The sequence below is a fragment of the Musca vetustissima genome, unplaced genomic scaffold (assembly GCF_032173495.1).
Source record: "Musca vetustissima isolate MV318-11 ecotype Yass unplaced genomic scaffold, APGP_CSIRO_Mvet_v1 utg567, whole genome shotgun sequence".
NCBI lineage: Eukaryota > Metazoa > Arthropoda > Insecta > Diptera > Muscidae > Musca > Musca vetustissima.
Window position 1 is genome coordinate 283876 of NW_026880033.1, and position 16777 is coordinate 300652.

Below are 16777 nucleotides of genomic sequence, written 5' to 3' on the forward strand. Positions count from 1 at the left end.
TGTGTTTTAAATTTAGCAAAATAAATGTATGGTTAGTTAGGTATACGTAGGCGAATACTGCGTACATGAACGTCAGCAGGAACTCTTATGTCGACAATACACGCACTGCATCTTATTACGTGATTTGCAGCGATATGCAATATACATGTCCGACATCGTTCCGACGCTTGTGAATGACACCTGTTGTAACACCTGTTACTAACACATACAAATATTGTTATCGTTTTTCTGAATTTTAAGCAGACTCCATTATTGTGAACATGCATTGTCCCTTTTTAGGGAGAATACATGTGTAGAAAAATTTGTAACGCTGTTTTTTTGTTTTCTCGCGACTTTTGACTGATCCACAAATTTGATGTACATCTGCCATTAAATGATGCTGATATTTTGAAACTGAATTATAAGTGTTGTTTTGGCGTATTCCCATGAAAGGTAATTTTGTCTTAGTTCTTGAGTTATTGTTCGTTGATAGATATTTCTTGATTAACCTAAATTTCTTGTTTTTTGTGGATTCTACTAAAGCGTCATTATGGTTATGCTATTAACATTTTTCTTTATGTTTGACCAATGCATCTCAATTTCCTACGTTAAGCCTCTTTTTGTATGAGGTCCTATTATTTTAGGTTTGACAGCACAACGTTACTTATATTATACATATGATCCTATAGCTTATATTATACATGTGATCTTAAGGGGACCCCCCCCCCATTCTCGGGGTCAACAATTTTTTTATTTAATTAGATTCTACACTAATTCAAGAATGTCTCTACAAAATTTCAATTGAAAATCTCAAGAACTGTTCAAGATATAGCCGATTTATTGTGTCAGCATGAAGTGACGGCTAAAGGGCTTCTTAACCTTTAAACGCGTTTTTCTGTTTTGCGAATGGCGGGCACGATAACTCAAAAACTAATAACCCAATCGATTCCAAATTTTTACACGTTTCTCTGTGAGTGTATAGCTATCGTATGAACTAGGATAAAGCCAATCGGTTAAGATCTTCCTTATTTTTTAACTTGGTTTTTGGTCAAAAATTGGCGATTTTCCAAAAATATTTTTTCAAAGGTCCGCCATTTTGTTAACTTTAGAGCGAAGTCAATAATCCTACGAGAACCAGACATGTACTCTTTCTAACACCGTTGGAATTTTCGGATTCCGATGTTTCAGTGAGGTGTTATCATGCCCGCCATCAAAAATAAGGGCTTTTCTTTAATTACAAAAAACAAGAACAAAACAGTAACAATTTTTTTTGTAAATTATTTTTCTTCTCTTTTAAATCTTCAAATATATGTGCAAAGTTACAAACCTTAACAAGCATTGGTATTGATTTACCAGCCCATTGAAAATCTTAAAAAATTAAAATCGAGAATGGGTGGGGTTCCCTTAAAGCATTTGTTTATGAATAACATCAGCCTTTGCGTGATAGTATTTAAGACAAGTCAGGTTTCACTGCCGAATAGCACAAGTTTTTAAGCTTTGTTTTCCTGGATATATTTGAGCTTCTCCATACATCATGCAGTCATCCAAATGCTGTTTTCGCTTTGTTTGGCGGTATTCAATTGATTGGCTTTGTGCAAGAGGTTTTCTTTACTGGTGTTTTTAGTTTTCTTGATATTTATCTCAAGTCCAACAGTGTCAGCCAGTATCTCCAGATATTCAAATTTTGACTGCATGTTGGATATATTGTTAAAAAGAAGACATATATCCGAAAATTCTATGTCTTCGAGTTGTCGTAAGAGACTCCGCGTTATGCCTCTTCTCTGTGATCAGACTTTATTCATTATTTCATCCGGTACAATTGTGAGCAGTAGAGGTGACAGAGGACAACATTGCTTTACTTATTTATTCCAAAAAATGCAATGTGAAGCCATTAAAACGACATGTACACTAAACTTCCAATGTAAATGCCGTTTTAGAACTACTCCAAAAACATTAGTAAATAACATTAGCATTTGTTTAGATATTTTAGGCATAAAATCAACTTAAGCATACCCGATTTTCCTTTTCGAAGGTATTGCGGAAATCATATTTATAGAGTACAGATAATTAAGTAGAACCATAGTGGCCATTTATTTTTAATTTATATGTACCATTTATTCTTCTGACCGATAACCCTTGGAACAATTAATTTATTGTGTTTTGCCTAAACGACAAAAAGAAAATATTTGTAGTAGAAAATAAGCAGTTTGTTCTTTAGTAACATTATAAAACAGCATTAATGATCTACAGTCTATAAATCTTCAAAAAGTAGAACCCATGAATTGTTAAACATTAGTGCTAACATGTTCAAATCCAGCTGCTTTGTGAATTGACAACTTAATTCTATTCATATTTGTTTTGTAATTTTATGTTGTCTTTCTGTTTGATTCATCCATGTTCTGGATTGGAATGTGACCTCGAAAATTTTAGTGTAGTTGATGGTCGGATTTTTATGCCCACCGACCTGCATATTCCACGAATAGCTGATTTTCGTAGCATCGCAGAAAGTATAATTTTTTAAAAAAAGTGGCACATCTTTTGAAATGGTGGCACATAAAGTGGCACACTATTTTGCTACATATTTAAGACTACTCATGTAGAGGACTTATCAGGGTTTAGAAATGGAAAACTCAGGGCCACTTTCCAATTGTCAGGAATTATAAACTTTGAAGTAAATAATTCGAGGATTTGACTTAGATTTGGAGATAATTGTTAAAAAGAAGACATATATCCGAAAATTCTATGTCTTCGAGTTGTCGTAAGAGACTCCGCGTTATGCCTCTTCTCTGTGATCAGACTTTATTCATTATTTCATCCGGTACAATTGTGAGCAGTAGAGGTGACAGAGGACAACATTGCTTTACTTATTTATTCCAAAAAATGCAATGTGAAGCCATTAAAACGACATGTACACTAAACTTCCAATGTAAATGCCGTTTTAGAACTACTCCAAAAACATTAGTAAATAACATTAGCATTTGTTTAGATATTTTAGGCATAAAATCAACTTAAGCATACCCGATTTTCCTTTTCGAAGGTATTGCGGAAATCATATTTATAGAGTACAGATAATTAAGTAGAACCATAGTGGCCTATTATTTTTAATTTATATGTACCATTTATTCTTCTGACCGATAACCCTTGGAACAATTAATTTATTGTGTTTTGCCTAAACGACAAAAAGAAAATATTTGTAGTAGAAAATAAGCAGTTTGTTCTTTAGTAACATTATAAAACAGCATTAATGATCTACAGTCTATAAATCTTCAAAAAGTAGAACCCATGAATTGTTAAACATTAGTGCTAACATGTTCAAATCCAGCTGCTTTGTGAATTGACAACTTAATTCTATTCATATTTGTTTTGTAATTTTATGTTGTCTTTTTGTTTGATTCATCCATGTTCTGGATTGGAATGTGACCTCGAAAATTTTAGTGTAGTTGATGGTCGGATTTTTATGCCCACCGACCTGCATATTCCACGAATAGCTGATTTTCGTAGCATCGCAGAAAGTATAATTTTTTAAAAAAAGTGGCACATCTTTTGAAATGGTGGCACATAAAGTGGCACACTATTTTGCTACATATTTAAGACTACTCATGTAGAGGACTTATCAGGGTTTAGAAATGGAATACTCAGGGCCACTTTCCAATTGTCAGGAATTATAAACTTTGAAGTAAATAATTCGAGGATTTGACTTAGATTTGGAGATAATTGTTAAAAAGAAGACATATATCCGAAAATTCTATGTCTTCGAGTTGTCGTAAGAGACTCCGCGTTATGCCTCTTCTCTGTGATCAGACTTTATTCATTATTTCATCCGGTACAATTGTGATCAGTAGAGGTGACAGAGGACAACATTGCTTTACTTATTTATTCCAAAAAATGCAATGTGAAGCCATTAAAACGACATGTACACTAAACTTCCAATGTAAATGCCGTTTTAGAACTACTCCAAAAACATTAGTAAATAACATTAGCATTTGTTTAGATATTTTAGGCATAATAACATTAGCATTTGTTTAGATATTTTAGGCATAAATCAACTTAAGCATACCCGATTTTCCTTTTCGAAGGTATTGCGGAAATCATATTTATAGCAGTACAGATCATAACAGATAATTAAGTAGAACCATAGTGGCCTATTATTTTTAATTTATATGTACCATTTATTCTTCTGACCGATAACCCTTGGAACAATTAATTTATTGTGTTTTGCCTAAACGACAAAAAGAAAATATTTGTAGTAGAAAATAAGCAGTTTGTTCTTTAGTAACATTATAAAACAGCATTAATGATCTACAGTCTATAAATCTTCAAAAAGTAGAACCCATGAATTGTTAAACATTAGTGCTAACATGTTCAAATCCAGCTGCTTTGTGAATTGACAACTTAATTCTATTCATATTTGTTTTGTAATTTTATGTTGTCTTTCTGTTTGATTCATCCATGTTCTGGATTGGAATGTGACCTCGAAAATTTTAGTGTAGTTGATGGTCGGATTTTTATGCCCACCGACCTGCATATTCCACGAATAGCTGATTTTCGTAGCATCGCAGAAAGTATAATTTTTTAAAAAAAGTGGCACATCTTTTGAAATGGTGGCACATAAAGTGGCACACTATTTTGCTACATATTTAAGACTACTCATGTAGAGGACTTATCAGGGTTTAGAAATGGAAAACTCAGGGCCACTTTCCAATTGTCAGGAATTATAAACTTTGAAGTAAATAATTCGAGGATTTGACTTAGATTTGGAGATAATTGTTAAAAAGAAGACATATATCCGAAAATTCTATGTCTTCGAGTTGTCGTAAGAGACTCCGCGTTATGCCTCTTCTCTGTGATCAGACTTTATTCATTATTTCATCCGGTACAATTGTGAGCAGTAGAGGTGACAGAGGACAACATTGCTTTACTTATTTATTCCAAAAAATGCAATGTGAAGCCATTAAAACGACATGTACACTAAACTTCCAATGTAAATGCCGTTTTAGAACTACTCCAAAAACATTAGTAAATAACATTAGCATTTGTTTAGATATTTTAGGCATAAAATCAACTTAAGCATACCCGATTTTCCTTTTCGAAGGTATTGCGGAAATCATATTTATAGAGTACAGATAATTAAGTAGAACCATAGTGGCCTATTATTTTTAATTTATATGTACCATTTATTCTTCTGACCGATAACCCTTGGAACAATTAATTTATTGTGTTTTGCCTAAACGACAAAAAGAAAATATTTGTAGTAGAAAATAAGCAGTTTGTTCTTTAGTAACATTATAAAACAGCATTAATGATCTACAGTCTATAAATCTTCAAAAAGTAGAACCCATGAATTGTTAAACATTAGTGCTAACATGTTCAAATCCAGCTGCTTTGTGAATTGACAACTTAATTCTATTCATATTTGTTTTGTAATTTTATGTTGTCTTTTTGTTTGATTCATCCATGTTCTGGATTGGAATGTGACCTCGAAAATTTTAGTGTAGTTGATGGTCATGAATTGTTTTATGCCCACCGACCTGCATATTCCACGAATAGCTGATTTTCGTAGCATCGCATTCTTTCTGTTTGATTCATCCATGTTTGGAAAGTATAATTTTTTAAAAAAAGTGGCACATCTTTTGAAATGGTGGCACATAAAGTGGCACACTATTTTGCTACATATTTAAGACTACTCATGTAGAGGACTTATCAGGGTTTAGAAATGGAATACTCAGGGCCACTTTCCAATTGTCAGGAATTATAAACTTTGAAGTAAATAATTCGAGGATTTGACTTAGATTTGGAGATAATTACCTCTACCTCACTGGTTCAGGTTCTTACACCTCCGTGTATGTGCGACCGCGGCGTCTTAAATGGCTCCAATTGTAACATATTTTGACCGGACTATAACGTTCCTCTTGATAGTATAACTGCAGATCGAGCAGCGGTTCTGGGGCAAGATGGGGTTATACAGCTGCAAGTAGTGCAACTATGGGCGATTTATTTATATGACTATCAATACTTGGCCATTTGACACGATTGATGATGAAACACAATGTTTCGGCGACTTTCCAACCCCATTCGAGGTCTCTTAATATGCTACAAGTAGTGTCATCGTTTTTCGACCACCGCTGTCTTTGATGTAGATTATTATACCCTCATGTAAAATTTCTCTTCATACAAACAAATTGGGAAAGTTTATGCAATTTGACAATGATTTTGTTTTAAAACGTTCATAGCACATTGTCGTCGTCCATAATAAAATTAGTGTTGTGTGTATTCCGCATATGGGTCATTTAAACAAAGCTACCAGTATAGCACATCTCTCATATTCATTAACACAACTTTCCTGTCCTATTTTCGTAGTCATCCGTTAAATATATTTCATATTTACATGTTCGCATTGTACAACATCATTTCTTTACTCGATGTGTAACATTAAATTTTGTGGACTTTTTCACCACATAATATGATAAATTTCATTCATTTCATATATCACTGTAACTATATGTCTGATACGTTTGTCTTTTTGTACATTATAGATATAATTGATGTTGGAACACTACCTCCATATGGAAAAAGAGTACACGCATCAAATCAGCCATTAAATAAATCTAAAATCATACACCATATTAGACTTCATACTTCGGTTTATATGGTTTGCATTAATAAATAATTGTAAAATAGCTAATATATCTTCACAATACAAAATCATACATAGTATTAGTGCATTAAGTGAAGTTTAAAAACAAATAAAAATGTTCATCGAAGATGATGCGCAGTAAGTAGTAAAACCAAGTACAACATTTAAGTTTATGTGGTTAATTTACCGACAAAAACGGTATATAACAGTATTTTGTTAGTGAACTGTTTAATTACACTATACATATGTTCAATACGAAATTCATTTTCCCGACGAAGCTTCTTTAAATGTAATCAACACAGTTGTTCGTTGTTGTCTCCTAATGTCATTTCAATGTGTTTTTTTTATCTTTATTGACGATGTTTTAATAAAACGTTACCAACATCGCACTTTGTGCCTACATTTAACCGTTCGTGTCGGAATTATCATGGTCAAATATTTTATGTCACAATTGATTTGATTTCAAGAAAGAACAATTTTAAGCATTTAAACAACAACAATTGTTAACTTTATCTTATACTGATTTTTAATGTCGAATATTGATTTTTGCTAACTGAATATTTTTCTTTTATTTTTAGAATGGAAAGTTTCTGGATACAAAGTGCTATTGCCACTTGGGGCCATAAAGGCCATAGCATTTGTTTGTGATATAATCACATTACCAGTGTATTTGGTGCTACAAAGGCCATGGAAACGTAGGCAAGATGCAAAACGTGTCAAGGTTGGTACAAATATTTAAACAGTATTGTCTTATAATAATAAATCTAATTGTTCATAATTATCATATCAAGAGTTAATATCCATAGCTGATGCCGAGGACCACCCCTTTATAACTCGGGAATTATTAAAGTATATGAGAAAAATTGAATATATTTGGATTTATTCACCTGCCGTTGCAAACTTTTTATGATATTGACCTCTAAAGTATATTTTGGTGGAAGCTGTATCTACTTTAATGTACAAAATGGGTAAAAACGCGGTGAGACAACCCATTTTTTTCGCTGTTTGTGACTAAACCACCCATTTCACGGTCTTCGTGCTAAAGTAAAAGTACAAAATAAGGAATACGTTCCTTATGTATCGTTTTTTGAAAATGTATCTGGATCTACCTTTAAATTATACTGACATTTTGAAGCTCGAGTTTGAATTTCCAAACATCAATTATGGAATTTTATACCCGAGAATCTGAGTAATTAGATATATGTGTTGGTTATGTAATATGCACAGCTTCACAGTACTATCCAACCAAATTTAAAAATTTTGTGCGATAAAATTGCTAAAAAATTCTATTTTATATGGGATTGTAAGCTTGTTTGCGTTCCGGATAAAATAAAATCTGCTTCGTAGAAATCCATCTTTTAGAACGGCGGTAACTGGCCTCCGAAAAACATGAAATTTGCCGAAAATATTTTTGAAAATATCTAGGTTTTTTTGTATCTTATTTGCATCTTTCCTTTTCAATAAATGACCTTATACGGATTTTGAAGCCTAAAAAATAAAGATTACGTCCCTTATGTATCGTTTTTCTAAAATTTATCTGCATCTACCTTTAAATGATACATAAAATTTAAAGCTCGATTTTGATTTTTTTTTTTAATTCTATTTCTAGTTTCCCTGCACATGCAGGAATTTCCAAACATTAATTGTAGGATTTTTGTACTCGCGGATTTGAGTAATTTGATACATATTTGGGAATGTAATACGCACAGCTCCACAGTACTACCCATCAAAATTTTAAAATGTTTTGCGGATGAGATTTTTCCGAGTTTTTGGGCACTTCAATGCAACGTGTACTACATCTTAGCTGTGAAATGAAATTTCGCAAAATATACATGGATTGGAATGTACAATTCAGTACTTCCTGGGAACCGCATGCGCATCAAATGATTTTGAGGATTGCGTGATTTAGACGCAAATTAAAATGTATAATTCACAATATAGTTTCAGTTTAAAATTATTTCCTAATTATAGAACCTCATGATTTATTTAAAGGGTCTTGACATAATCCGCAAGATATATATGTACCTCCGTGAAATTTAGCTTAAACATCAGAATTTTTTTCTTAAACTTCTTGTATAAAATTATAAGATAAAAAAGATATATGTATCTCCGTGAAATTTAACTTAAATAGCAGAAAAAAATTTTTCTTAAACTTCTTGTATAAAATTATAAGATAAATATGATGACATTATTTCTTCAAACCAAAAACAATTAATTTTCCTCAATTTTTTGTTGCTGTAATTTGCAAACCACTGCATGGATTTGTGTGAGCAACTGTCTACACGTTTGTTGTATTTCAATTATTCTGGTTCTGACTCCTCTGTTTCCAGGTTCAGGAAGGTTGCAATCTGTAACTGCTGCGTCCAAATAGATTCCAATCCATGTATATTTTGAAATTTCGCAAAATATACATGGATTGGAAGGTACAATTCAGTACTTCCTGGACCGCATGCGGATCAAATGATTTTGAGGATTACGTGATTCAGACGCAACTTAAAATGTATAATTCACCATATAGTTTTAGTTTAAAATTATTTTTTAGTTATACAAACTCGTGATATATTTATATGTACCTCCGTGAAATTTAGCTTAAATAGCAAATTTTTTGTTCTTCAACTTCTTGTATAAAATTATAAGATAAATATGATGAAATTATTTCTTCAAACCAAAAATATTTTGTTGTTGCTGTAATTTACAAACCACTGCATGGATTTGTGTGATTTTTATACCGATTGTTGTTGTTGTAGCAACTGTCTACATGTTTGTTTTTTTTTAATTATTCTGGTTCTGACTCCTCTGTTTCCAGGTTCAGGAAGGTTGCAATCTGTAACTGCTGCGTCCAAATAGATTCCGGAGACAGATGATTGGGTTTAGCAAGGTAGTTAAAGAGATGCAGCGTATCGTGAGGTCCAAATCCACATGCAGGGCATGTGTTTGGTACCGCGCTGTCACTGCACCATCCTGATCTTATTTGGGCAAAAACCAGTCTTGTTTGTCTAGGCAGCTGTCACTCTTCTGCTGATATAAATGGTGGGTGGACTCCTAGTACTGCATTCACATGGTATTGATCCATTGCCTGGTTCACTGCTTCCGTGTGAATTCTGTAATTTCTGCTCGATAAGCCTCTTGTACCGTTGGACCTCTCTCTCTAGATCATGTATGTCTCTCCTTACGTGTCTTGGTAAGGGAAATTGTAGGACATTTTTGTAGCCAAAAGTGACCTTTTATCTCAGAAACGGTTGAACTTATCGGTTGAACAATTATTATACGAGGTAATGGATGTTATATTAAAGATCAAAAAAATATCTTTGTTGAGATAAACTAATTTATTTAATTTTTTTAAGATTATATAATTTGTAAATTGTGTTTTTCTTGAACACAAACATTTGAAACAATTTTGAAATCACTGTGATTTAAAGCGGCAATCAAAATTTTGAATTCACCGCCACAGAAATAAATTTGCTCGACACTTGGACAATGTGAACCCGAAGATCCGCCACCCTGATCCTAAAAATGTTGATATAACAGCTAAAGTACATCCAAAAAGAAGTAAACATGTTGTTAAGTTCGTCGGCAAACACCTTTGAGAAAAAATCATAATGATACTTAATATATCAACATTTTCATATGTGACTATGGTAAATTGCTGCCAGGAGAAAACGAAATGCCAAACTACGTAGCGTTTAACTTACATATTGTGAGCTCGTGATTTCAACTTGGTTGAATACGCATTTGATCAAGAATATGGGGTATCCGGTGTGCAGTTTTGCTAAAACATGTTTGAAATTTTAGAAAATTTCCAGAAAAAAATGCTAAAAATGTATATAAAAAACATTAGTTTATGAAGTATAAACAAATGTCTTTATATAAAACATTATTTTTAGTCTCGAACCCAAATCAATGCGTTGCGTGCTTAAACTAAAATACAAAAAAGTTAATTGAAATTAACAGCTATGTTGAGATGATATTATAAGTTTTTTTTTCGCGCAAGAGTTTGTAACGTCACGAACTATTAGTGGAGATTTCAATTATCTGAGTCGATCTAGATGTGTGTCCGTCCGTCTGTTGATTAACATTTACTTGTTAAACGTCCGTATTACCCAAATACGCAAGGACCATATTTACATGTGTGTCAATTGAAAACGACGAAAGTGGATGAAAACGTTTTTTAATTGATGGCAAAATGTTTACATTTATAGAAACACAAAATTTTGAATGGCTGGATTAATTTTTTAATTAATGGATAAATTTTTACTTTTATAGAAACACATATATTTACAGGGGTCTACCAATTCTAATATTGTTCAGTATTTAAATTACCACAATACCAAATACACATGGACCTTATTTACTTGTATGCCAATTAAAAACGGCGAAAATAGATGAAAACATTTTCTTAATTTACTGAAAAATTTTTACATTTACAATGACAGGAATTCGTTTTTTTCAAAAAATAAAAAAATCCAAAATACGCATTGTCAATTTTGAAAATTTTCAACTTTAAATTTTAATACGCAGTGCGTATTTGGGTAACATTCATTGAAATACATGTATTTAACTTTTGAGGTAGATAAAATCGAACGCATACGCATGAATTTAGGTACGGCCCTTAAATAAGAAACACAACACTATTTATAATTTTGAGAGATAATTTACTTGAAAATATTCTTTAAAGACGATATAAATTAAAATTGAATTGAATGCTGACAAAATATTAATATTTTCGTTTTGACGCCGAACATAATTTTGATATGATTTGAAAGCAATCTTATGTTGTTATAACCGATATGTCGTTAAAATCGGTGTCGTTATAAACGATTTCGAGAGGACATTGCAAAATTATCATTATTGTTAGGCCCAGACGAAACGGTTGAAGCTAAAATCCTAAAATTGTTTATGTCGGTCAGTATTGGTGCGTAGATGAGCTTATAACCGATATGTCGTTAAAATCGGTGTCGTTATAAACGATTTCGAGAGGACATTACAAAATTATCATTATTGTTAGGCCCAGACGAAACGGCTGAAGCTAAAATCCTAAAATTGTTTATGTCGGTCAGTATTGGTGCGTAGATGAGCTGGGAAATTCGAACTATAAGGGTGCGAAAAGTACGAAAGTTAACAATCAACGCCTAAATGAAACGGCTGCAGATAGAATCCAGTAATGTTGTGTGAGGGGTGGCACGTAGGTATGTAATAAGGCAGGGTTTGTGTAAACTTGTTTTTTCGAATGTGCGTGATAAAAGTACCCAAGAAAAGTTTTGAATTGTACTTAGTGTAGTAGGAGCAAGATATACATTTTCAGATATAAAAAAATGAAATTAGTCCTGATTTAGATTAGGCGAGTTTACTTGCTGCAATTATTATCGTTCTCGTTTAAACTTGCTTCATGAGTCTATTCAAGGCAATTCGGTTTCAAAAAAATATTTTTTTTTACATTTTGTGACAATGTTCTGGATTGGTATTTCAAATTACTGACACTACAAACAAAATACACAAAACGAATTGCCAGAGAATTGTCGGTACGGGCAATTTTTTTTCAAATTCTATTCCTCTTGCCCCTCTCTCCTGCAAACACAGACTTGCCGCAAGTAATCTCGCCCTTTCTAAATTCAGACTTAAGTATTTGAAACTTTGTTGCTATTTATAGTTAAGACAAGTATACTGATTTTTTGGAAGTTCGTACTTAAGCATACGAATTTTTTTTAATTGTACTAAAATTAGCTCATGGGTCTTTACTTAGATTGACATGTGTGCATCCTCAGGAAAAACGTCGACGTTAACCCTTTCAGTGTCAAAAAAAGATTTTTTGTCGGAATAAAAATCTAAAATTTTGTATTTAAAATCGTATAAAGCCACGGTTTTGAGAAAAAAAAAACAATTTTTATTTTAACCCTCGGACAGTTTTGCCTGTCTTTCAGCAAAAACAAAAACATCAATTGTAACTGTACATAGGATAACCGAAAAATCGCAAAGAAAGAGAGAAATTTTATATGTCGAATATATTCGACAAACACACTGAAAGGGTTAATTATTTAGCTGTGTCGCTGACCAGCAAAGTAGTCTATTGGTGGTATATGATCTCTCCACGATGTATGACTATGTTATTAGGATGCAACTAGAATTTTTGGTTGGAAGAAGAGTTCATCCTTAAATGTGTACAGTCGAATTCGGATAAGTGAAAATTCGAAATAAGAGAAAATTCTGCATAAGAGAAACAATATTCCACTGTATTTTATTAAATTTGTGTACGTTTATTGTATCAACCGGTTTGATGACAGACAAATATTGTATGTCATGTAAAATAGCTTGATATCTTCTGTCGGTTTGCAGTGATCGAAGACGTTGTCCGACATGCTACAATCGCATTGTAAAATAACTTGATATGTTCTGTCGGTCTACAGTTATAGAAGACGCTATCCGACATTCTTGAATCGCATTGTTAGAAAATTATTTTAAATGTATCCGATGTCTCTATAGAGAAATATGTATGAAGCAAGCTTCTATTATTACTAGAACATTACAGAGCTCGAGAATCTTTACTGGGATTGATATGTATGCCTCATCAGAGAAAATATCGTCCTTATAGATTTACCAATGATGTCTATTGGTTGTATATGGCATGCTCCTGTGTCCACGATGTGTGCCTTTCTGTAACTGATGATATTTCTAATTTTGAGTAGTATATCTTCAAAACAAGCACTCCACATGTGAGTATGTGCCTGATTATATTGGTATACATTCATAGTACCATTTCGGCTTTAATGCCTCAACGGTTTCGCAATAGTTTGCGTTTTGCGTAATCTATAGACATTGACTTGAAGTCTATTGACTTGAAGTCTTTTCTTCTGACACATATATCCATTCCCATGATTTTATAATCAAGTCTCGACCTATTTATTTTATTTATGGATTTGTGGTATAAGTAGCAACTTTTCATTTCTGATACATAACTGACTTAAAACATTTGAGGATGATATACCTGTTTTGTGTAATAAATAACTGCTTGGTGTTAAAAATACGTAGAAACGGAGAACTTTTTTGCGATTTGTTTGTAAGATATTTCGGTTCGAAACCCAGTAATCTATGTATTGAATAGGAAGTATAAAAGGTCTGATTTTGCCTTTTCACAATGACGGTGGGAAGATGGTATGGTTGCTAATATAAGCCCAGAGCACACATCAAAACTGTAGGAGTTGTTTTAACTATGTGACCACCAATGTATATTTAACTACAGTTGCAGTATATAAGTTTGTATGCACCCTTATTATGTATGCGTTCTTATAGTACGCCAGCTCTCCAGACGTAGACGTTTTGGGTCGGTATTATGTAGAATTTATGACTATGCCTTATTTTGTAATAGACTTTTCCTATACTCAATTACAAAATCGAAATAAATATTGTATTCTTTGAAGCCATTTTAATATTGTATTGCAAAAGATACATCTTTTAGCCTGTTTCTTATAATTTGTCCGGCATGTTGGATTCTTATGAATAATGGGAAATGCAATAAAATAAAGTCTAATGTAACAATTAATCAGAAAAATTTGTTAAACTAAATTTTTAAAAATATTTTTATAGTTTTTTATGCTGTCGTTGACACATCTTTGACGTATTGCAATTTCATAATACCAATTTTTCATATAAATACTACTGTGCAAAATTTTCGACACGACTACGCCAACCGCAAAAGTTAATATAATAATGGATTATAAATAGAATATATAATAACGCCTAAAAAATTAGACATGTAAATTAAATTAATATTATAATCAATTAATTTACCGCATAATTTTAGGAACATAGTATATATGATTTCCTGATATATTCGGTATTCGATAAAACAGCAAGGTGCACAGTACTCAGATAAGAATGACGCGACTTGCATCAAAATATATGTATATCACCATTCGAACATGGATTTATGGAAATTCGTAATTAATATTGCACTACGCCAGGATCGTTAGAAGTACAATTCTGAAGTTCAGCACTTCAGTCTTTATCTACAACCAATGAAACTAAAGTTGGAGATACACCCGAGGATTCTAGATCTGCTCCTCTAAGATGCATTTTATTTAAAGCCAATTTATAACCGAATATATAATAACGACTCAGACTACCAATGCCAACTCAATGCGCCTTCTTGGTGTTTACAAATAATTTTTAGAAATTAGTTCTAAAAGATATTAAATAGTGTAATACGCAATTATGTATCGTATAATATATTATAAACAAAATGCTGTACAAATATATATATATATATATACATTTTTTTTTTGGAAACATGATATTTAAAATTCGTATTGGCCGACGGGAACTGATAGAACATTGCATCTATTTTGATTATAAGTATTCATAAAATTTGTATGAGTATACTAATTTGATGCACATATAATTACAGGCAAAAGTTGTGTCTAGTGACGAGGCAGCATTAAGTTATCGGACAATAGAACCTCCCAGAGATGTTCATATAAAAATGTTGCAGGACAACATAGATACTCTTGAAAAAGTTTTCAATTACGTCGCTAAAACTCATTCATCAAAACGTTGCCTAGGCACGCGTCAAATTTTGAGTGAAGAAGATGAAGTCCAACCCAATTGCAGAATATTTAAAAAGTACAAAATGGGTGAATATAAGTGGAAGAACTTTATCGAATCCGAACGTTTAGCAGCTGCTTTTGGTCGCGGTTTGCGTGAATGCGGCCAAGAACCTAGGAAGAATATCGTCATTTTTGCAGAGACTCGAGCTGAATGGATGATTGCGGCACATGGTTGTTTCAAACAATCCATGTCAATTGTTACGGTATATGCAACATTGGGAGATGAAGGCGTGGCTCACTGCATAAGTGAAACAGAAGTGACAACTGTTATTACATCCCATGACTTGCTGCCTAAATTCAAACTGCTTTTGGACAAATGCCCAAACGTCAATACGATAATCTACATGGAAGACCAATTACATAAAACTGACACGACAGGATTTAAAGAAGGCGTAAAAATCTTACCGTTCTCACAAGTTACACGTCTAGGCCAGGATAGTAAATTTGGTATGTTAATACTGTAATGTTGCATGAAGATAATTATCAGCTCAGTTTGTTGCGATATTAAAATTTTATTCTAAATAACGTCTACACTTTGTTTTTTATTTTATTATTATTCTAGAGAGCGTTCCACCAAAAGCTGACGATATCGCCATTATAATGTATACTTCTGGATCAACAGGAACACCAAAGGGAGTCCTATTGTCACATAAAAACTGCATTGCAACAATGAAAGGTTTTTGCGATGTCGTTCCAATCTATCCCGACGACGTCTTAATAGGGTAAGCACTTATTAGAAATATATTGAAAGCATACTTTAGTATTTTTTTGTAGATTTCTTCCACTAGCTCATGTATTTGAGCTGGTTGCCGAAAGTGTATGTTTAATGACGGGCGTGCCGATTGGATATTCCACGCCTTTGACATTAATAGACACTAGCAGTAAGATTATGAGAGGCTCCAAAGGAGACGCTACCGTCTTAAAACCAACTTGTATGACAACTGTACCAGTATGTAAATAGTTTTTTTGTTACCAACAAAAGTTATATTAATTGTTTTCCTATTTTCAGCTTATATTAGGTCGTATATCTAAAGGCATTAATGATAAGGTGAATTCCGGGTCTGCATTCAAAAAAGCTTTGTTCCAGTTTCTGTACCAATACAAAGTGAAGTGGACACAAAATGGATACCAGACCCCATTGATTGATAGGTAACACTTATTGATTTTTGTTTTAACTATTACTGTTTATCAGTAATATTTTTCAAAAAAAAAATAAAATTTTAGACTCGTGTTTAAGAAAGTTGCCAAGCTAATGGGAGGACGTGTTCGTATTATGATGTCCGGGGGAGCACCACTTTCACCCGACACACATGAGCAGATAAAAACATGTTTGTGTGTCGATCTAATCCAAGGATACGGTTTAACTGAAACCACATCGGGAGCGACTGTTATGGATTGTAATACAACTTTAAAACAATTTCAAACTCATTTATTTCATTAAAATTACGTTTACTTTTGTTTTTCAATTCTAAAGATCGTGATATGCAGTACGGTCGTGTTGGCGCACCTTTGACAGTTTGTGATATACGTTTAGTGAATTGGGAAGAAGGAGGATATAGAGTCACAA

General features: G+C 32.8%; 1 protein-coding gene and 1 pseudogene across 1 annotated transcript; both read left to right on the forward strand.

Moving 5' to 3' along the window:
- Positions 1–7192: 7192 nt before the first annotated feature.
- Positions 7193–15674, forward strand: LOC133325310 (fatty acid CoA ligase Acsl3-like; annotated as a pseudogene).
- Positions 15675–15767: 93 nt separating this feature from the next.
- Positions 15768–16771, forward strand: LOC133325315 (long-chain-fatty-acid--CoA ligase 4-like; the record flags this gene model as incomplete). The annotated part of the gene is made up of 5 exons (XM_061534100.1): positions 15768–15932; positions 15985–16159; positions 16220–16359; positions 16435–16607; positions 16685–16771. Coding segments are annotated over exons 1-5 (697 nt in total), but the record flags the coding sequence as incomplete, so codon positions are not given.
- Between the last annotated feature and the right edge of the window lie 6 nt (positions 16772–16777).